This window comes from Mytilus californianus, unplaced genomic scaffold (genome assembly GCF_021869535.1).
Source record: "Mytilus californianus isolate M0D057914Y unplaced genomic scaffold, xbMytCali1.0.p SCAF_1, whole genome shotgun sequence".
Taxonomy (NCBI): domain Eukaryota; kingdom Metazoa; phylum Mollusca; class Bivalvia; order Mytilida; family Mytilidae; genus Mytilus; species Mytilus californianus.
In genome coordinates, this window is record NW_026262581.1 from 48,372,642 (window position 1) to 48,394,833 (window position 22,192).

The 22,192-nt window shown below is 32.7% G+C and overlaps 1 protein-coding gene across 1 annotated transcript in view; it reads right to left on the reverse strand.

Annotated features, from left to right (window-relative positions):
* LOC127722138 (E3 ubiquitin-protein ligase rnf213-alpha-like) overlaps window positions 1-22,192 on the reverse strand; it is a 115,453-nt gene that overhangs the window by 38,841 nt on the left and 54,420 nt on the right. Inside the window, exons 41-54 of the mRNA XM_052229015.1 lie at window positions 21,149-21,337; window positions 19,124-19,259; window positions 18,290-18,484; window positions 17,127-17,263; window positions 16,331-16,538; window positions 13,563-13,914; window positions 12,513-12,657; window positions 9,730-10,067; window positions 9,039-9,211; window positions 6,719-6,946; window positions 4,002-4,210; window positions 2,093-2,186; window positions 1,496-1,596; window positions 183-380 (exon numbers count right to left, since the gene is read on the reverse strand). Of these exons, the coding sequence (XP_052084975.1) occupies window positions 183-380; window positions 1,496-1,596; window positions 2,093-2,186; window positions 4,002-4,210; window positions 6,719-6,946; window positions 9,039-9,211; window positions 9,730-10,067; window positions 12,513-12,657; window positions 13,563-13,914; window positions 16,331-16,538; window positions 17,127-17,263; window positions 18,290-18,484; window positions 19,124-19,259; window positions 21,149-21,337 (2,703 nt within the window). The remainder of the gene's footprint in view (window positions 1-182; window positions 381-1,495; window positions 1,597-2,092; window positions 2,187-4,001; window positions 4,211-6,718; window positions 6,947-9,038; window positions 9,212-9,729; window positions 10,068-12,512; window positions 12,658-13,562; window positions 13,915-16,330; window positions 16,539-17,126; window positions 17,264-18,289; window positions 18,485-19,123; window positions 19,260-21,148; window positions 21,338-22,192) is intronic.

Genomic DNA, 22,192 nt, shown 5'->3' on the forward strand with positions numbered 1-22,192 from the left:
GGTTTTGAAAATCTCTGCATACAAAGCCTATTGAAAATTTGTAATTCGTTGAACATTTGAATTCGTGGTTCACCTGTGCCCACGAAACCCACAAAAATTGGTATCCAACGAATAATAATGAATCCACAGTAATTTAGGGTAAAGATATTTGTAGTATTCTGTTAAGACAATTATGACCTTACCTCTGATCAGCTTCTACAGGTTGAAAGTCTTTCAGAAACGGCTTATCACAAGTTGGACATGTCACATCTGGGGATGTTATGGTCTCATTGAAACATCTTCTACATATAGTATGATTACATGGCAGGGTAACTGGGGGACTTGGTTGTGTCTCTTGTGTTCCTGTATATTGCTCCTCACAATGGGCACACTTCTGCTGGCTGTGAATAACGATCAAGCGAATTTAAATCATGTAGTTTAGTTATAACATATAACATATAAAAAGCAGTTGTGATCATTTGTAGAAATTAGGCGGAAATGTACTACCGTGTATTCATTATTATTTGTGGAATACCAAAATTCGTGGATTTTGTGACTGAAGGTAAAATGTTAAACGATGTTCAAATTTTCTATATACTTGTATACATAATTTGGCAAAAACCAAGAAATCAAATATCCACGAAAATTGGTTTCTATGAAAATAAATGAATCCACAATATTTTAGCTGAAAAACTTTTTTCTAATAGAAAAGAAAGGATATGGTGTATCAATTCATGACACTAATTACTTCATGCACTAACAATAACCAAAACCAAAGATTGTCTTTATTGCTGTTCTTCATCTCAAAGTTCTATTGATCATAAAATTATACTTTATATCTTTTTTTTACAGTGAACAAAAATCTTGTTTGAAAACCTCACAGCTAATTGTTTCTGCTGTATATATGCGTTTTGTTAAAATATACTTTTTCTTTTTTTTTTTGGTCTTTTAGAAAATGTTGTTTGTGCTGTAACAAGAAATTTGTTTTGCATGCACACGTATAAAAATTGCGGTTTTTATCCAATGCAATCATAGGTTTGAATGTTGTTTTCAATTTAGACTTGTATATATAGATCCATTTATTACATCGATTGATTCGTTTATTTGGCAATCGCCAATGGCAGTCAGCAGGGTTTAAGAACATTTGTTGTTCGACCTGTTAGTCAAATGCGTTTTGTTAAAATATACTTTTTCACTTTTTTGGTCTTTTGGAAAATGTTGTTTGTGCTGTATTTAGACCCCTCTAACAAGAAATTTGTTTTGCATGCACACGTATAAAAATTGCGGTTTTTATCCAACGCAATCATAGGATTGAACGTTGTTTTCAATTTAGACTTGTATATATATATATATATATATATATATATACAGTTTAGGTTCTACTGACTGCTTTGTTTGGGACATTATACACATCTCCTTTTACTTATCAATTGCAGCATACTGTAGCTTTGTTCCAAAGATTGATAAACTAAAATAGAAATTTATGCAAGGAGTATTTAGAAATTACTCAACTCACCCCAAAATTTTGGAACTAACATCTTTGTTGCAGGACTTGAGGAACTTCTCGACCTTTTCAAGGGATTCTAAAGTTTTCATATCAGCTTTTGTCTTCAGCATCTACAACATACAATATACTGAATTCAAGTTTATCCAAGTTAAAGTTAAAGAAATAAAATATTTTAAGTTAGAAACTGATAAATAAATGCCTGAAAGAATGTGTAAAAATTGGCAGACTGGCCTGTAAATTAGAATTAATTTAAACAGGGCAGAGAGATCCTACAGCTGAAAATTATATAGCTGACCTAAAATGTTTAATTCATAGTGAAAAACAAACATAAGGTACTGGGTCAAAAACTCAATATGACTAAATATTGTTCATCTCCTTTATCATTTCTACTTGATGTTCTATAGATATATTATTTGAATCTTCACAGGTGAGCATGATTTGCCTTCCAAATTCATACTTTACCAGCCGGGATTTGATCCCAGAACCCCTGGCACAGTTAGTCACCACTCTACCAACTGAGCTAAAGGAGTTCTTCACTAGGACAGCTAATGGAGGGCAGTTATAAATCATCTAGATAAGGGGAAGCATATCTTAACTATAACTTACAACCCAGAGTGGCTTGCATCTCTTTACTTCAGAATCATCTGTGCAAACATGTTCTATAAATAACTTCAGAACTGTAGCTCTAGTCCATAGATATCTAATAACAACATAATGAAAAGAATCAAATAGTATTAAGACATACCTGCCAATGCTTTAAAATCTCCATGGGGGATTTTAAGCGCAAGAGAACCTAATACTTCTCTTATATTGTCATAAGTGTTTTTTAATCTACTACTATATTGTTTAAATGAGTATATATGTGCTTAAATACACTTTCAACTCATTTGAATGCTTATTTTGAAGTGTTCAGTTCATGTAATAAAGAATTTCAAAATTCAGGTCCACACCTCTCATGGGGGATATTCCCCATAAATCGTGATAGTTGGCAGGTCTGTTAAATTGAATTTTAATGTGTCTATAAGTGTAACATATCAAAAGAATGCCTTTGTTCTGATACAATTTCCTAAAACCTCTTTAATTGAGTCATGTGAAAATATATCTTGATGTACTTGACTGCTAACTATCTTTTTAAATCAATAGGTGAAATATATCCAGGCGTACGGTCATAAAACTTTACTCAGTACTCGGAGTACAAAATTTGTACAAAACACCAAATCCAGTATTTTGAATGGTTGATTTCTGAGTCTTAGTACGATAATTGTGCTTGAACTTTTTAAAAAAAAGACTACAAAAATTATTATTCTGTTGACTGTTTTAATACAGTATATGTATAATTTAAAACAAACACTGGCACTTGAAAAACCAAATATCTGTGCAAGTGTCTTTATTTAAGTAATGAATCAAAAATAAACTGTTATCACAGAGATATATCTGGATTTTTGGTTATTACGATAATGCAAATGTTGAAATTAAAATAGCAACACTTTTACATGTAAGTTTTGCAAATATTCAAAGTCAATGAATCATGACTGAAGGTACATGGCCAAACAATCTGGAAATGAGATGTGCCAATGCTAATACAACTGCATACCAAATACCATTGACTTATCATAAGTAGTTCCCTTTAAACAAACCTAAACACAAACTAATACATGTAAACTAAGCAAAATTTCAAATTCAATAAACCATAACTGATGGGTGAAGTCAAATAATCTCCATTGTAATGAGATGAACCAATGCTAATACAACTGCATACCAAATATCATTGACCTACCACTAGTGGTTCCCCATAAACCCACCTAATCACAAACTAATACATGAAAACTAAGCAAAAGTTTTAAAGTCAATAGACCATGACTGAGGGGGCTGGGCCAAATAATCGCCATGGAAATGAGATATTCCAATGCTTATACAACTGCATGGAAATGAGATATGCCAATGCTTATACAACTGCATACCAATTATCATTAACTTACCACTAATGGTTCCCCATAAACTGACCTAATCACAAACTAATACATGAAAACTAAGAAAAAATTTCAAAGTCAATAGACCATAACTGAGGGGGCAGGGCCAAATAATCTCCATGGTAATGAGATGTGCCAATACTAATACAACTGCATACCAAATATCTTTAACTTACCACTAGTGGTTCACCATAAACTAGACCTAATAAAAAACGAATACATTGTTGAAATCGCTGCCGCCGCCTCTCACTTTTTGACTCCGTCAAGCGAGACAATAAATGAAACCCCAAACACAGATCTCCTTTTGATAATTAAATTGAATATTTTTGCTGAGGTTTAACAATAGTATATAACTTGCAAAGTTCACAATTTCGCTTTGATTTATATCAAAATGGTTTGAAGAAAAAAACATTTGATGTGACTTGATGTGAATTGCACTAATAATCTTTCTCACATTTATCAAGACGATGGAGAGAAAAAAGTGCTATATACTAGTAACAACCCAAAAACGTCCCATGTCTCCCACTCTACCTAATTGGTGTTACCTTGCTGTCTGAATAGCCTGTGTACATCTAGGAGAAAAGTCATGTCCCTGTTCATTTTCTCTGAAGAATCCAAATATCCTCTCTACTACCGGTCTGTAATCACACAGGACTCTGATCCACTGTTTCCTACTACTTTGTTCGTTTAAGGCATCCTTTGAAGGGGGCTCAAGGTTCTTCAGAAGTAGATGCAAGCCCATTAAATCTAATGTCTGAATAAAAGAAAAAAAAAATCAAAATCCTATTTATCATATTTGTCAATCCCCTCTTTGATGGTCATCATAATTTTGTACAAAGACAGTGATCTTTTTTACCTATTTTTTTCAAGCAATAAGCATATAAATATATATGAAAAAAAATATAATAAATTAAACATTCTTTATTTGAGGAATATGGCATTGATTGTTGAAGACTTTATGTTGACCTCTACATGTCTTTTAGTTTTTTGTTTTGTTCAGCCACTTTTTCATTGATGTATACCCTTCGTCTTGAATTCATTAATAAAAACAGGTCCTTACACAAGTTTTAATAACATCACTCTTACAAAAATAAAACTTGTCTTATGTGTAAGGGCTGTTCCAGTAAAACATACATGGGACCTGGAGACGGCATTTTAAAAAAAATATATACTTGGTTGTGGGTTGATGGAAAATGCATCTATGGTCTGGTACTGGGCTTGGAAGTTCGCTTCTATGGGTGGTTGATGGGAAAATGAAGGGTTAAAAGTTCTTTTTTACTTTCTCGAAATGGTCTGAAATGAATCCCTGTCATTGTATAAACCTTTTAGTTGAATTATGCGCTTTTGTTGCCAGAAGTCTGAGCCATTTTTACTGGTTTTCGCCTGGAAATCGCCCATGTTTGTTTTGATATTATTCTTCCGGTATTCTCAGAGTTTTGCGATGTAGCACTGGGCGTGGCCCCAGACGCCCGAACATCATAAAAGATGTTAGCTTCCACCTGGAATGTCACATGTGTGGTTGACTAAAATTAATAACTCAAGGAGGTCCACACCGATCAGTTTAATTCTTGCTGTTACAATTTCAATATTATAAAAGGTTAAAATAGTCATTTTAGTGTGTTGCCTCCAAAATAAATCATGATTGATTACATTTTATACATGTACATGATTACCTACAAATTAAAGTAAACAAAAATTTAATTCATAAAGAAATGCAATGCTATGAACAAACAAGAGAGCGCACACTGAAATGTCTAACCTGCTTTCCTGACCATTGGTTTTTAAGTCTTCAAGATAAAGGTTTTACATAGTATCACACAAACATAACATTTTTAAAGATCCACGACAATTAGGTCAAATTAAATCCTGTAGACAGACATGTACACCTTACAATGATTCAATACACTAAATATAGTTGACCTATTGCTTATGGTAATTACGGTAATTGAAAAATAGACCAAAACACAAAAACTACACAACACACAACATTGACCAATGAACCATGAACCATGAAAATGAGGTCAAGGTCAGATGAAACCTGTCAGACTGACATGTACCCCTTACAATCATTCCTTACACCACATGCTAATAGTGTCTGAGAAACTGACCTAATCACATAACTTTAACCTTGATCACTGATCCATGAAATCAGGTTGAGGTCAGGTGAAGAATGTTTGACAGGACATGTAGATGTTGCAAGGAACCTATATACCAAATATAGTTGACCTATTACTCATAATAAGTGAAAAATTCACATGACAAAAATACTATAATTTTTTTTTCAAGCAGTCCCTGAACCATGAAAATGAGGACAAGGACAATGGACATATGACAGATAGAAACTTTGTAACATAAGGTAGCTGCATACAATTATGACACATCCAGAAATTATACAAATAGTTTACATAGCAACCGCCACAGGATATAAAATACCTATGTCTTGCACAGTTGGGGCAAAAATGGACCCTTTTTAGCCCCTAATTGCTGAATGGTTTGGACAGTTACCCCCAAAATGAATCCCAACCTTCGACTTGTGGTATTGAACCTTCTGGTACAATTTCAAGTTATTGTCCTGAAACTAGAAAAATGCTTGTTTTGGGCCCCTTTTTGGTCATAATTCCTAAACGGTTGGGACCATCACCCCAAAAAACAATCCCAACCTTTCTATAGTGGTTTTGAACCTATTGGTAAAATTTCATAGAGATCCAGATCTTAAACTTAAGTTATTGTCCGGAAACCAAATGTCTTCGTATGACGACGACATGATAGCAATATACGACCCCCAAATTTTTTTGCAGTCGTATAAAAATACAGGTGTCAAACTGGTCAGGTGTAAATTTTCTTGATGAAAGAATGGCGGGAAAATGCATGTTTATAATATATAAGCAAGTTAAAACCTAATAAGTAAGAATTTAGAACTCAAAAGATATGTATCCATACACAAGATGAATTGATAGGATGTGCCCTTAGGAATTTATTTTACACAAAAATAAAATACTTCCCCGCACGCAGCCTGATACGACCGCAGAGGTAATAAATCAGAAACAATCAATGGAAAAATGGAAAATATTTTGGAAAAAAAAAAAAAATTCTGAAAAAAAAATCCACCCCAAAAAAATTGAAATTTTGAAAAATCTTGAAGAAAAAAAGTATGGACCCCCCAAAAAAAATTTGTAATTTCAAAAATTTTGAAGAAAAAACTACAAACCCCCAAAAAAATTTGAAACAAATTTTTTTTTGCAGTCGTATAAAAATATCTTACAATTTCATCGGCAGTAACAAGATACATCATTTCTTGTTCTGCATGTTCTTGAAATTTTGCAACTTTTTCACAGCATTCTGGCCAAACATGGACAATGTCTGAGAAATTTCTGAAACGAGCTCTGTGGTGGTGAAAAGCCGCATGACAACCAACAAGTGCTGGAAATAAACGTCCAACCTCTCCTTGAATGATCTGTCTACATCCAACCATAATGTTCTCACATATATTCTAAATAGAAATAGGTTATAATCAGCACATTTAATGTTTTCAATGCAGAAAAAAAAGAGATTCATAAATTTTAAAGAAATTATCATGAGTAATTGACTAGATTTGATGATAATGAGTTATGTAATGTATAAGGATTAGGAAGTTGACTTAATACACCTTATCGCTATTTATTCCGTTTCGGATAAGTTCTGAAATTACACAATTCTTTCAAACCAGTTGAAGCTATCTGGGGCCCAGTATAAACATTAATTGTACTGTGCATAAATTTTTTTAACAAGTTATGATTAAACCATTGCAAACACTTTAAACAAAGCATTTTTCTACTTTAACTTGTGTTTAAAGAAATGGAGAATGTGTCCATGGGACACAGATGATGCCCCCGTTTGCATATAACGTTATACAGGGGCAAATATAAAATCATTCCCTTTCAGACGCTAAAAAAAGTTTGAAAAATATTTTCCTTGTACAATGAGTGCTGTAAAATCTAAAACTATCAACAAATTTATGTGGCTGCAAGGCAGATTTAAAATTGCTTACACACTACAACTCAACATTATCAAGCTACAGACCAAATATTAAACCATTCCTGTCCATAGAAGCAAACAAAAGTTTGACAAAAATTGTTAATGTACAATAAGTGTTGCAAAATCTCAAACTATTGGCAAACAGGAAGTAACAGCGAGGCAGATGTTAAAATTTCTTACATGCTACAACTCAACATTGTTAAGCTGCAGACCAAATATGAAATCATTCCCCTTCACATAAGCCAAGAAAATTTGGTGAAAAATTTCTTTGTACAATGAGTAATGTAAAATTTCAAACTATTGGCAAACAAGAATCGGCTACAAGGCAGACTTGAATATTGCTTCCACACTACAGCTAAATATTATCAAGCTGCACTCCAAATATAAAAGCCAAGGAAAATTTGACAAAAGTTTTTTTACCCAAAGTTAGACCTGCTTTCAACATCGGTGTCACATGTAAAAAGATACCACAAGACAAATAAAATAAATAAGAAATAACAAAGAAATAAACAACAGTTAAAACATTCACTTCTCACTTCATTTGACATTTTTTTCATAAATTGAGCAATTGAACTAATGCTAAGTTCAGGAAAGGATACTTTTTTTCAGTTTCATTTTTGTTTATTATAATTCATAGAGTTTTGGAATAAATTTTATAAATGAAATTTTCAAATTTTGGACATTAAAGTTTAATTTAGAAACAGTAATTCTGCTCCTGTAATAAACCTAACAAAATGAAGCACTACAATCCTTGATCAATGATTGCAAAATTTTTAAAACTGCCTTAATTTGTTCTTTCATATTCAAAATATCACATGCTAAGATAAGAAGGATATGCAGATAATACAAAACAAGAATGTGTCCATAGTACATGGATGCACCACTCGCAGTATCATTTTCTATGTTCAGTGGACCGTAAATTTGGGGTCAAAACTCTAATTTGGCATTAAAATTAGAAAGATCATATCATAGGGAACATGTGTACTAAGTTTCAAGTTGATTGGACTTCAACTTCATCAAAAACTGTCATGACCAAAAACTTTAACCTGAAGCAGGACAAACAGACGAACAAACGGACGGACGCACAGACTGAAAACATAATGCCCCTCTACTATAGTATATGGGGCACAAAAACTTCTATTAAATTAATGCTACTTTAACACAACTTCCCTGCTTCTCCTCCAATGTGACCTATTGAATTAGACTTATCACTGGGTGTGTACCTACATGAGCAGCAGGATGGGTGCCACATGTGAAGCAGGATCTCCTAACCTTTCGGTAGCACCTGAGATCACCCTAATTTTTTGGTGGGGTTTGTGTTTAGTTTTCTATGTCATATTTTTTATCCTGTTATTTGTTTTTTTGCTATGTGACATTGTCAGTTTTTTTACTACTTCCGGAGCACCTGAGATCACCCTAATTTTTTGGTGGGGTTTGTGTTTAGTTTTCTATGTCATATTTTTCATCCACTTATTTGTCTTTTTGCCATGACATTGTCAGTTTTTTTCGACTTCAAGTTTGAATATCCTTTTGGTATCTTTCAACTCTCTTTTACATGTAAATCTTACCAATAGTTCCGGTTCTGATCTGACAGGATAAGCCATGTGTACAAAGTCTTTGATGTAACAACAAATGACTCCTTGAATGCTGGTTCCTTCTATCTGAGACAGAATTTTGCCCAGTGGAGTGGATTCCAATCTACTGGCTGTTTTCATCACTAGTTCAAGTAAGCTATGGTTTTCTGGAAGAAAATGTAAAATTGGTCTATTCTAGATCTACAGTAAGAAATATTTAGGTAAATGTACCAAATTTTATTTTTTTTCCATTTCTTTCAAATTAGCAATAGAATGTAATGTCAGAAGTTGTTAAACTGACAAAAACATTTGCCATTGTCTGCATTTATAACAAAAGCAACACAACAGGTGCTGCCTAGAAGACCTGGCCCCTCGGTCATAAAACTTGACTCAGTACTCAGAGTACAAAATTTGTGCTCGAAACACCAAATCCAGTATTTTGATTGGTTGATTTCTGAGTCTGAGTACAATAATCGTGCTCGAAAGTTTTACGACCTCAAGGCCAGGAATTGCTTCAGCACAGCAGCACCAGAGTTGACTGCCAGCTTTCATCAGAGTTCATGTTGGTAAATCGTTTTTTGTGAACTGTTCAAATTTCAATGCTCAAATTTATTCAATTTTTGGTTTTTAATTTGTATTGATATCATATTCCTGTTTTTACGTGTCAAAATATACAAATACATACCATGGCTACCTGGTTCATCAAAAGTGGTCTTCATAATTTCATCAATCTGGCTATAAATCAGCCATGAAAATGGCATTCCAGCCAAGAATCCTCCTCCCTCGTATGCTGTACCCTGCACATGATGTTCTGCCATCATTTGGTGCGGAAAAGAAAATGAATGTGTGTAATGTAGCTGTGTTACATTTGGACAATTTAGAATTTCTATCCATACAAATCTCTGCCAATTATGAGCTTGTTCACTCATAACAATATTCATATTGCAGTTCTTGTCGATAAAAGCAATAATGCCAGCTAGTAGACTGGCTAATTTCTCTTCTAAACACTGAATGGCTGCTCTCCTAAAAGAATAATAAATACAATGAAATCATTGTCTGATCTTTAAATCAAGGTAGAAAACCTATGTAAACTTTTTCTGAATAATAAAGGCCCCCTTCCTCTTTGCACTACCTGGTCCGAGTACACAGTTATCGTCCTTTGATTTTCGTTGTCCACGAATAAAGTCCCTAGTGTGGACAGTGTGTTGCTTGCCAATTTTTTTAGTACCTCTTCCAAATGTATTCCTTCATGTTTTATGCCTCAAATAGCAAGTAGGGGGATGAAATTACACTGTAAAAAAATTTGGGTCATGAATTGTAAAGTAAAGTAGTGATTTGGTCCAGCTGAAAAAGGTTAAAAATTAGCACTTCGGAAGCTGTCAAAAGATTTCAAGACCCCCTTAATATAGAATTGTCCATATTTTGAGTTAGAGCCGATGAAGTTTTCTATAATTTTGATATAATTTGTCCCAAAAGTAGTACAACACACTGTAAAAATATTATTGAGAAAGCACAGGTGGGATTTTTTTTATTTTCATTTATTGTCTAAAAGAAATGCACTACGAAATAACTGTGTACTCGGACCTAAGAGGCGAAATCAGTAAATATAGAATCTGTACTTTGGCAACTTCCCTGAATGATTTAATGGTGTCAATTTGTCAGATAGCATGAAACTAAAGGATTTAAACTTTTATTTGATAGAAATTCTGCAAAAATTACCCATTTTGGCATTATATGGTCAAAATAAGCATTTCAAAGCTTTTTCAATTTTGATGCATAAGTGGCATTCTGACTTTCTATGTGACAGGTTTTCCTGTGTCAATATTTGTGTTTCTATGCTTTAACCCAGTTGTATTACTCATTTGTGAACTCTGAATCTACAGAAAATAAGATTATCTCAGACAATATGTGCAAAATGTGTTGTATAAATGACCCTCGTGTAACGGCCTGTTTGGATCAAGTTAAATGTGAGGACCTAGGTACATAAAAGTTGAAGTCCATAATAAAGATTTCACTAAATTTGTATTAAAAGCACTTCACAATGTCTTTTGTACCTGTTTCATTTCACATAGTATCTTTCTTTTCTTATGTTAAATAGCAAGTGGTTCAAATATAAGCCTGCTGAGGCTAAAATTGCATGCAAGTTTTTCACTAAAAAGTGAAAAATCTTTGTATCAGACCATACTGTCTGCAAAAAAAGTTGAATGCAAGAGTCCTTTTATGCTCAGATTTATTGTATCATGTAACCTGAGTATAGAAATTATAAAAAAGACACAAATTTTTATTTCCTATAGCTTCAGTATGCATTTTTAAATGTAAATATGTGCTACGGCCTAAATTGACCCTAAATTATTTTCAGTCTTACTTGGCTTAAGACCCTTTTATACTAATATGGTATGCTATTTGTAATTTTTCTTTCCATTTAAAGTACATTTAATACATATGTAAGGATTATTTATAACCAAAAAACTCCACAAATTTAAAATTGCTGGAAAATAATACATCTTCATGTAAGGCCCCCCTTCATTGGAAAACCTCCATTTTTTGGCACAGGCTCATATAAATTTGACTTTTAAATAATTGTGATAAGTCTGATAAATCAAATGAGTATTCTATTGCTTTAAATACATAATATGTCATATATTAAGGCCTTTAAAATGTAATTTTTTGCAATATTTTAATTTTTAAAGCCCCAAATGTTGATAGTTGAAATTTTTCAATTTAAACGTCAAAATTTACCACGCGAAGTTGAATATAGAATTTATCATATTGTCTATAATATATATCCTATTGCCATGAAACTTTGTCAGCAGTCTCATAATTTATTAAGCTTTAGTCATACCAAGTTTTATTAAGATTGGTCAAATTTTTCTATCCTATTAGGTCCAAGTACACAGTTATCGTCCTTTGATTTTCGTTGTCCACGAATAAAGTCCCTAGTGTGGACAGTGTGTTGCTTGCCAATTTTTTTAGTACCCCTTCCAAATGTATTCCTTCATGTTTTATGCCTCAAATAGCAAGTAGGGGAATGAAATTACACTGTAAAAAAATTTGGGTCATGAATTGTAAAGTAAAGTAGTGATTTGGTCCAGCTGAAAAAGGTTAAAAATTAGCACTACGAAATAACTGTGTACTCGGACCACCTATTGTCTACAAATTCTGTAATTGTGATCCCAATTCAATGCTATGATTGTCGGCCACTTTTACCTATAAGTTTTTATAATAATTAAATATGATCTTTAGATACAGTACATGTCTGTCATATTTTTTTTTGTAAATTGTATTGTTATAAATTAGGCTGTTAGTTTTCTCGTATGAATTGTTTCACATTTTCATATCAAGTCCTTTAATAGTTAACAACCGGGTTTTCCTCATTGTTGAAAGCCGTACTGTGACATATAATTGCTTAGGTTCCAATTGGCTCATTAATTTCAGTGTCCCTTTGGGCCGAATGAGCTAAAAACATACCTAAAAGTTCCAGCACTATTGATATGATCAGGGTTTGATGCCTCTGTAGACAACCATTCCTTATGTAGCTCACTCTCCTGATCCTCTTTCTCCTTTAGTAAACATTGTAAATGAACTGCTATCCCACTCAAAAAGGTCTTTCCTTCTAAAATTCAAATATAAATGACTTCTGTTTTAAATGAATAAAAAAATCAATGTGATAGCACTAAATACCCTGTCTGTTGCCAATTTTTAAATGCAAGGGCCATATAAAATGTAGATTATTGAGAAAAAAAAATACAAACTCTTAGAGTTGGCGCCTTCAAACAAATTTAACCCCGCCACATTCTGTATGTGCCTGTAATTCAGTGGTTGTCGTTTGTTGCTGTATATCATATTCGTTTTTCGTTCATTGTTTTGAACATAAATCAGGCCATTAGTTTTCTCATTTGAATTGTTTCACATTTGTCATTTCAGTGCATTTTACAGCTTTCTATGAGGTATGGGTTATGCTAATTGTTGAAGGTGTACAGTAACCTATAGTTATTAACTTCTATGTCATTTGGTCTCTGGTGGAGAGTTGTCTCATTGGCAACGATGTCATACCACATCTTCTTATTTTCATATCATCTGTAACTCATCACAATATACTTACAAATGAAAATTTATATCATTATCTATAGGCATAACATCATTGGCTGTCAGTTATTGTTCATTTATTATACCCTTGCTATATTATTTTAGTATTCTGTTAACACGAAATTGATGAGTGATTGTGTGAAAACTGATCACAGGGTAAAGCATGCTCACAAAAAGTTTTATACGAAATTTCACCAAGCTCTGACTTATAGTTCCTGAGGAAAATTACTTCTTTTCCAAATAACCAATAACTATATTCCTGATCTAAACTAACATCCATAGCAAGAGCACTGAGGTAGGGAAATATCACCTATTTTTTTTTTTAAAGGAAGGATACACAAAGTTACTAATGGGGTAAGGAAATGTCCCCAGATTTTTGTTGATGAAATACACAAAGTTACTTACTAAGAAAAAAACTTATTGAATTCTTACCCTCTTCATGGCTGTTTTGAATCAAATTAAGGACCATTTTTATTCTCTCAGTTGTTCTTGGTGAATCTTTCTCCTGATCTTTAACCATAGAGAGAGCAGAATGAACACAGTTAATAATCAATGATAGAATGTCTATTTGTTTTTCTCTTTGTGATATTTCTGGTTGAGACTCTACTTCCATATCTGGTTCCCTGTCTTTTTCTGCATCAACCTCCATGTCTTCAGTTGGCTTATTTTCTTTATATGCATCAAAGAAGGCACTCACTGGTTGATGGCACATCTCAACAATGGAAGGCATTTTATAAGGAGGAGGTCGCAAATCATCAATATGCAAGGAATGCCATAAACCACACTAAAATATATGTAAGAATACAGATGTCATAATCAGGGCCTTCTGTTACTTTAGGGGTCCCAACATTACTATTAAAAAATGGAGGTTCCCACAATATATAGTGTATTTAAAATGCATTGTGCTGTTGTTTTAGTATATACTGTTGTTTTGATTGTTTGTATAGTATTGATTAGTATATAGGTTGTGGGACCCCTAAAGTAAAAGAAGGCATTATTGCACTCTTTTACTTTAAGGGTCCCATTAAAATTACTTATATATAGGTTGTGGGACCCCTAAAATAAAAGAAGGCATTATTGCACTCTTTTATTTTAGGGGTCCCATTGATATTAACTTTAAATAATTTTAAAAAGTTGGCCTTTTTCAACAACCCATTATTTCTCATCCATTTCAAACAGTTAGCTGCACTGAATATATTTAAAAAAAACCTGAAAAATCCATTGGAAAAGCCAATCTCAAAACTGAATCCTGATATAACTGTCAAATGACATCATAAACAATTTGCTTATAAATATTCCTGGGATTTTTCCAAACTCATGTGCAGTAGTCAAGAAAATGGTGGCATTCCTGAAAGAACGAGAAAGTGATGTGTTTTTTAAAGTTTTACTCAATATCTATATGACAGAAATCAGATAAAAGTGTGTGAGGATGTAAAATTTAATACACTTACAACAGGTAAAGAAGTAAATACCTAATAACAATATAAAAAGCGTGTTTTTATGGACCTGGACCCAAAAGAAAAAATCCAAAAATGTCGGGACCCCTAAAGTAAAAGTAGGCCACAATCAGTGTATGTGTTCTGTTGCTAAAAATCAGAAAAACTTTGAATGCCTTGGATCGTCTCCCCCTGTTTTATGACTTGATGTTATGGCTGCTTCACTGGTTTCTAAAAAATTTATATTGTGTGTAGCTGTCATCCTTTAATCATTTTTTAAATCAATATCCTGATGAAAAGGATTTCCTTTGTCTATCTTTCAACAGAACTTTTCTTCTTATTTGTCACTTTTATTTGCATAGATTTTTACTTATTTTGCCTCAAGATGAAGACTCAACCTATGTAAAATATTTACATGTAGTGTAGCCACTTGTCTTTTGTTAAAAATATGATAATGATGTCTAGATTTCAAGGTTCTACTAGATTGTTGGGTTGCTGTCTCACTGACAAATACCAAATATTTCCTTTCATTCCTTGTAATGTTTTTTTTGCATGTCATCCAAGCAGTGGCTAAAGACAGGCTACAGATGATATCTTTAAGATGAATAACTGCAATAAAAGTGCTGTTTCATTGCTTTGGGTTTGGTTAAGTGCATGAAGGGATTTTGTGTCATGAATAAATATATCTTTTCCCTTCTTTTTTATTGATGAAATCAATTAAACTAGAGGCTCTCAAGAGCCTGTGTCGCTCACCTGTATTTACTGATGCTTTGGAAATCATGTAAAATAAGGTTAAAATCATAATTAATAGTATTAGATATTAGATATTATAATGATATCTAAGATAATAACAAAAAACTGCAAAATTTTTGTAAAATTACTAACTCAGGGGCAGCAACCCAACAACGGGTTGTCGGATTCGTCTGAAAATTTCAGGGCAGATAAATCTAAATCTGATGAACATTTTTGCCACTGTCAGATTTGCTCTAAATGCTTTAGTTTCAGAGATGTAAACCAAAATCTGCATTTTACCCCTATGTTCTATTTTTAACCAAGTCGGTCATGATGGTTGGAAGGCGGGGTCATCGGACAAATTTTTTAAACTAGATACCCTAATAATGATTATGGCCAAGTATGGTTAAATTTGTCTCAGTAGTTTCAGAGAAGAAGATTTTTGTAAAAGATTACAAAAATTTACAAAAAATTGTTAAAAATTGACTATTAAGGGCAATAACTCCTAAAGGGGTCGACTGACAATTTTGGTCATGACAACTTATTTGTAGATCTTAATTTGCTGAACATTATTGCTGTTTACAGTTTATCTCTATTTATAATAATATTCAAGATAATAACAAAAAACTGCAAAATTTCCTTAAAATTACCAATTCAGGGGCAGCAACCCAACAACAGGTTGTCAGATTTGTCTGAAAATTTCAGGGCAGATAGATCTTGACCTGATAATCAGTTTTACCCTACGTCAGATTTACTCTAAATGCTTTGGTTTCAGAGATATAAGCCAAAATCTACATTTTACCCCTATGTTCTATTTTTAGCCATGGCGGCCATCTTGGTTGGTTAGCGGGGTCATCGAACACTTTTTTAAACTAGATACCCTAATGATGATTGTGGCCAAGTTTGGTTAAATTTGGCCCAGTGGTTTCAGAGGAGAAGATTTTTATAAAAAGCTAACGACGACGGACGACGGACTCCAAGTGATGAGAAAAGCTCACTTGGCCCTTCGGACCAGGTGAGCTAAAAACTTACTTGAAACCCGGTAAAATTACTTCCAGCTACTCTTGGAAGTTGTACAATCAAAACAACATGAATATTTCCGGAATGTTTTTCTGTAATTTGTTGTAGCTCTCCCTGTATACTGTATCTAGCACATGCTACTAAATCAGCATTCTGGTCACCGCAGTCACACTGGACAATAAGTAAGTTGTCAACGGTCATTTTCTTTTCTAATGAAAATCTGAAATATTATATAAGCAGTATAAAATTGCCAACATATATCATATAGTAAACAAGATGTAATAGTCTTAAATTTTGAGTGTATCATTTGTCTCTTAAAACTGGTAAGACTAATGATTATTTCTTGTGTTTCTCTTTACAAAAAAATTTTACAATTAAAAATGATTGTAAGTGATAAAAAAATATCATATCTTACAAATATTTTTTCTTGAAGAATTTTTTTTGTCAAGATAGTCAATGATGTTTCTTGGAAATTCTATCCAAATCTAATCAGAATCATATTTCAAAAGAACTTTTAAAAGGCTATTTTTTCAAATTTTAAAGCTGGGAAAGGGACATTACCCCAACAAAAATTCTCAAAAAGCATTTTGCTAGTGTTTTTATTTGGCCATTTTACTATCAGAGTCTAATGAGAATTTCCACAAATTCTAACAATACAAAATTAAGGTACATGGCCCAACAATACCTCAAGTCTTCATTACAATGAAGAATAACAAAACAATAATCTTTGAACAAATACAGTTACCTAATTATTCACCTACAAATTGGTTGTCAATGGCAACAATGACCTCTGCTTTAATTGTGTTACCTTATTTGCCTACAGAATTGTTGTTCGGTATCAAATGACTGTAGAGTCAGTAATGTCATGTTCTGTCTCTGTACTGGTAAAACTTGACATAAATCTTCTAAATCTGGTGTCGACAGTAACTTGGAATGTGTTGTCACCTATCAAATAATTTTCAATTATAAAGGTTGGTACCAACTCAACTGATATCGTAAATAACATGAAGAGAATTTTTTTTGTGAAAGTAGCTTTATTAATACTGTAAATTAAGAAATTATTGTGAGGTTTTTATTTTTGCGAATAAGGCGACTAGGTAAACATTGCAATAATAAGAACTGGCATTCTGATATATGACTAATATATCTGTATGCAGCTTTTCCACAAATCGCAATAATTAATCTCGCAATTTTTTTCATTCTGCAAATATCGCACAATAAATGCACACAAAAATCTCTGAATTTACAGTAGTCAGAAAGAAAACCCATTACATAGATAAATTTGTTGTTTTTAACAATATTACTATTAACAAAGAATAGAAAACAATTGAAAAATTTATTCTATTAAAACATCTAACAAAGGATAATATGGTCCTGTTTTTTCTAGCTAATATTTTCAATTAAGTATTTATTGACCATTATAATAATATATTATAGCTAAAACAACGACTAGATAGGAAATATGTTTCTTTATTGAAAAATTCTGTTCATGACAAATTACACTTTCGATTTTCCTCGAAATTCCATGAAAAAAGGTCAATTCAATCAGTTTTTATGACAAGAAATATACATCGACAAAGAAGATCTTTTGACATTTTTTTTCTTGTATCAAATTATGTATCCGACTTCACAATTTAGTGTGTTGAACCCTGGGCTCTATGTTTTCTAGACCAAACTGTGGTTGAAACCCAGACAATTTAGTTCAATTTAAAAAAAAAATCTCTATTTTTAGTCTATTTTTGGTGTCAATATCAGCACATTATGAGAAAAGCTTGCCAAAAATAATTATATCTCACTTTCTTACATGTCTTTTTTGTCTATTCATCAACTAGAAACATTATTTATTTTGAAACAATGGACTTAATATTGGGGCCAAATAAGGCCTTTACCGAACATACTCTTATCTCTATATGCGAGAAAACTGTTTACAGATGCAAGATTTTAGCTATTAAATCATACAAACAATTTTACCTGAGCAAACAGATTTGTTTTCTTCTCATCTATGACTTGGTGATATAGGTAATGTAAGAGGCTGTTATGTTGTTGATGTTTAAAGTAAATCTGCATCATCTCCTCATTCTTGTCTCGTAGTTTGGTTGACTTCAATCTCATCACAGCATCTGGTGCTGCACACCAAAGGAGTCTGGTCTTTGCCTCGTGTAAAATCTATAGAAGAAAATCATTTCTAGATTTAAAGCCTGCATTGCTCACCTAAATCCACAGCCTTTTCAACATCGAAGACTAGAATATAATTCCTGACTAAGATCTCTTTTTTGTTGATCTTGTCTTGTTGATAATTTTGCCCTTACAATAGTTTTTCATAAGATATTGTTCTGGTCAAAAATGCAAAAAAAAAAACCCCCAAAAAAAAAGTAAAAACCATCATTTAGGGGCAATAACCCTTATTGGGAGTCATCCAACGATTGCAGATATATTGACAAATTTTTATATCTTGTCCTGCTGATTAATTTTCCTTTTTTCAATGTCTCTTTGTCTATTTTTTCTATTATGGTTTTCAAAACAATAGGCAAAAATAAAAAAATTGTTAAAATTGTCTTTTGAGTACAATAACCCTGAGATCTCTCTGAATTTTTTTCTGTCAGATTTTCTCTTTCTATAGTTGTTTTCGAATTATAGACAAAAACTTTCATTCTACCTCTATGTTCTATTCTTAGCCCAGTCTGCAATGTGGTTGGTGGGCTGGGTCATCAGACAGTTTTTTTTTTTAAACTAGATACCCCAATGAGGGCCATGTTTAGCTCCAATTTTCATATTTGCATCAACTCATATAAATATCTAACAAACCTCTTGACATATGCTTTGTTCAATATCATCATAAGGGCATTTTCTGTCTTCAAACAACTGCATGATAATAGCTGCACATGTGTCTGCATGGTAACCCATAAAAACTTCACCAATGCTTCTCTCTTTCCTTCTGTCTCTGAGAATAAACATGCTGAGTAAATACAATTCATTAATATTTTTAATAACTGTTGCATTACCTTTCAATATGTATATATAGTTAATAATTTTAAGAAATTTAGGAAATAGTCTCAGTTATTTTGAAATTCACAACTTATTATTAGATTCTTATTTCATTTAGATCTTGTCATACTGTACTTACAACTGTCAACTGTTGAAGATTTTATGTTGACCTCTAAATGTGTTTTGGTTCATTGTATAGCTGGGTTGCTGTCTCAAAGACTTATCCCCAATATCTCTTTCTATTCATATTGTATTAACCTTATATTGATTGATTGGTGTTTGACATCACTTTCAGCACTATTGTGCTATTTTGTGGCGGTCAGTTTTTTTATTGGTTGAGGAAGTCAGAGTGCTCGGAAAACACCACCAACCTTCGTTAGGAAAACTGACAATCCGTCAATTAAAATTGGAGTTGTGCACACATGCCACATGCAGAAATCAAACTCACAACCTCAGAGTTGACAGGCTAGTGATACAGTAGTTCAACTACCGTCTTTTGGTATTTATAGTGTGCACATTTATACCCTGGGTCATGTTTCTTGTAAGAGGGGTGCGCGTTATACATGCCTACAGACATTTTCTTAGTCTTTTTTCAGGTCCAAACTCAGACAAAAAAAATTCCAGGAGAAGTGAAGAGTAAGAAATATTTTTGCTAAAACCTCGATTGTTTTTATGTTTTACATGTTATATTTGTAATTTGTATCTTATTGTTCTTGATTTGTCGTGTTTTATTCAAATAAAATACATTTTATATTTCTGGAGCTACGTTTATTGTGTAAATTTGTCCATCTGTTTGCAATCCCGAAATTTGCCATGTCTTAATAAAGACACAATAAAGCTTTTGTTGTCGGTTAAATTAGCCTCTGTGTTCCTTTTTGTCATAACTTACTGTTTTTGTATGTGTTCATCATGGAGAGTAGAAGAAAAGTGTATGAAAATTGAATAAACCACGCTTGTTTTGAAAAGATAAACCGCCATTTTTTCTAATGTATCAGGTGAACGCCAGTCATGTGGGTCAGTCATGTGACTTGATATTGTAAAGTGATGATTTAGTCTATGAGAAGTTTATTTTTATAAAAATGTGTCTACATTGTAACTTTTAAACAACTGTTTAAAACTGTTCAAGAAATTATGATTGAAAACCTGATAATCCCATAATTGTAACCTGAACGAATTTAATTAGGAACAAGGTGAACCTGTCACTGATTTGTTTTGACATCGATTAGACCCGTTGATTGAGGTGTGATAATCCGGATTAACAGCTAGAATCAACAAACAAAAAATAAAAATAATGAGATTTTAACAATTTATTACAGCACTAATGATGTTAATGATAATCATTTGACTGATTCGTAATTATGTTATTGTTTCAATCAGAACATTAATTTGGATATTTAATCTTGTCCTTGATACTCAAACAATTTATTAAATTTGGTTTTAAAAAAACAAACTTAAATGTAGATTTATCTCAATCTTATAAAATTCATATTCATTTGTCAGAGTATTTGCAATTTCATATTAATTACGTATTCCGTACGGAATTCTCCGACATCCGTGTCCATTTAAAAAACTTCCTGTTTACCGATAGACTTCCTGTTTGCCGATTTTGGAGCTGTAACTTTTCCGAAAATGTCTATGAGTCTTATACGAACAATAAACTTTTTCTCACATTTCTTGGACCATAAAGGGGGTGCACCATGCGCACTATGCAATTATGCATACCAAAAGACGGTACTGAGACCCATCAGTCACAGAGGCCCCGTATAACCTTATATGTAGGACTCGTAAAGAATTATGACATTTCTTGAATGATTGTCTTGTCCTCATAATCAACTGAAAAATTACCTCTGCATTAAATGAAAAGGTGTTTCCACATGACAGAAATCTTTGACCCAGTCTTCCAGTTTGTTAGCCAATGCAAGTTGTGCCTCAGACAACATTGTACTTAAGGAGAGTACATGTTTCTCTAGGCGGTTGATCAGAGGGATCGGGAACTTTTTGTATACTATCTCTTTCTCTGCTACAACTATCAATCTGTATAAAGAAATTCATTTTGATTACGTTTTTAGTTTTATTATTTCTTTGGTATCAGGTGAAGTACTCTTAGATCTTTACTTTGTGTATCATGTGACAGGTGAAGTACTCTTAGATCTGTACCTGTGTCTTTAAGTCATTTTGTTAGTAATTTTTTTGGTTCTATGTGTCTATCTGATTAGTCAAGCATTTTTCTACTGATTTTTTTTCTTATGTTGTGCTTTTACACCATTGTTCTAGGTTAGAGGGGGTGTTGTTTGTTGCTATATATCATATTTGCTTTTGGTTTATTGTTTTACACATATATAATTTTCTTGTTTGAATTGTTTTACATTGGTAATGGATGGGCCTTTTATAGCTTGAAGGCTGTACAGTGATCTATTAGTTGCTAACTTCTACATCATTTGGTCTCTGGTGGAAATTTGTCTCATTGGCAAAATTCTGTCTTATTGTGGATGAGTTATTATTCCTGGGATACCAATTTTCAAACCTTTCGTGGGCACAGGTGATACACAATTCAAATGCTCAACAAATTACTAATTATCTAAAGGCTTGTATGCAGACTTTGGCAAAACCACAACATCTAATAGCAAAGAAAATGCAAGTTTTCTCAATCCACAAAAATTAGTAACCATGGAAAAAAATGAATCCACAGTATATGCGAGGATTAACAAAACATTATTCCCCTTAAATTTCACTACTCTACAACCTAATAGTATTACTATATCAAAGTTACTTCTGTTCCATCTTATTTCTTATTTTCAACAGATAATTTCATGTACAGTACATGTGGTAGTTTTCATGTTGTTTGTATACAGTTGTAGTGTCTATTGTCTGGCAATAAATGATAGTATT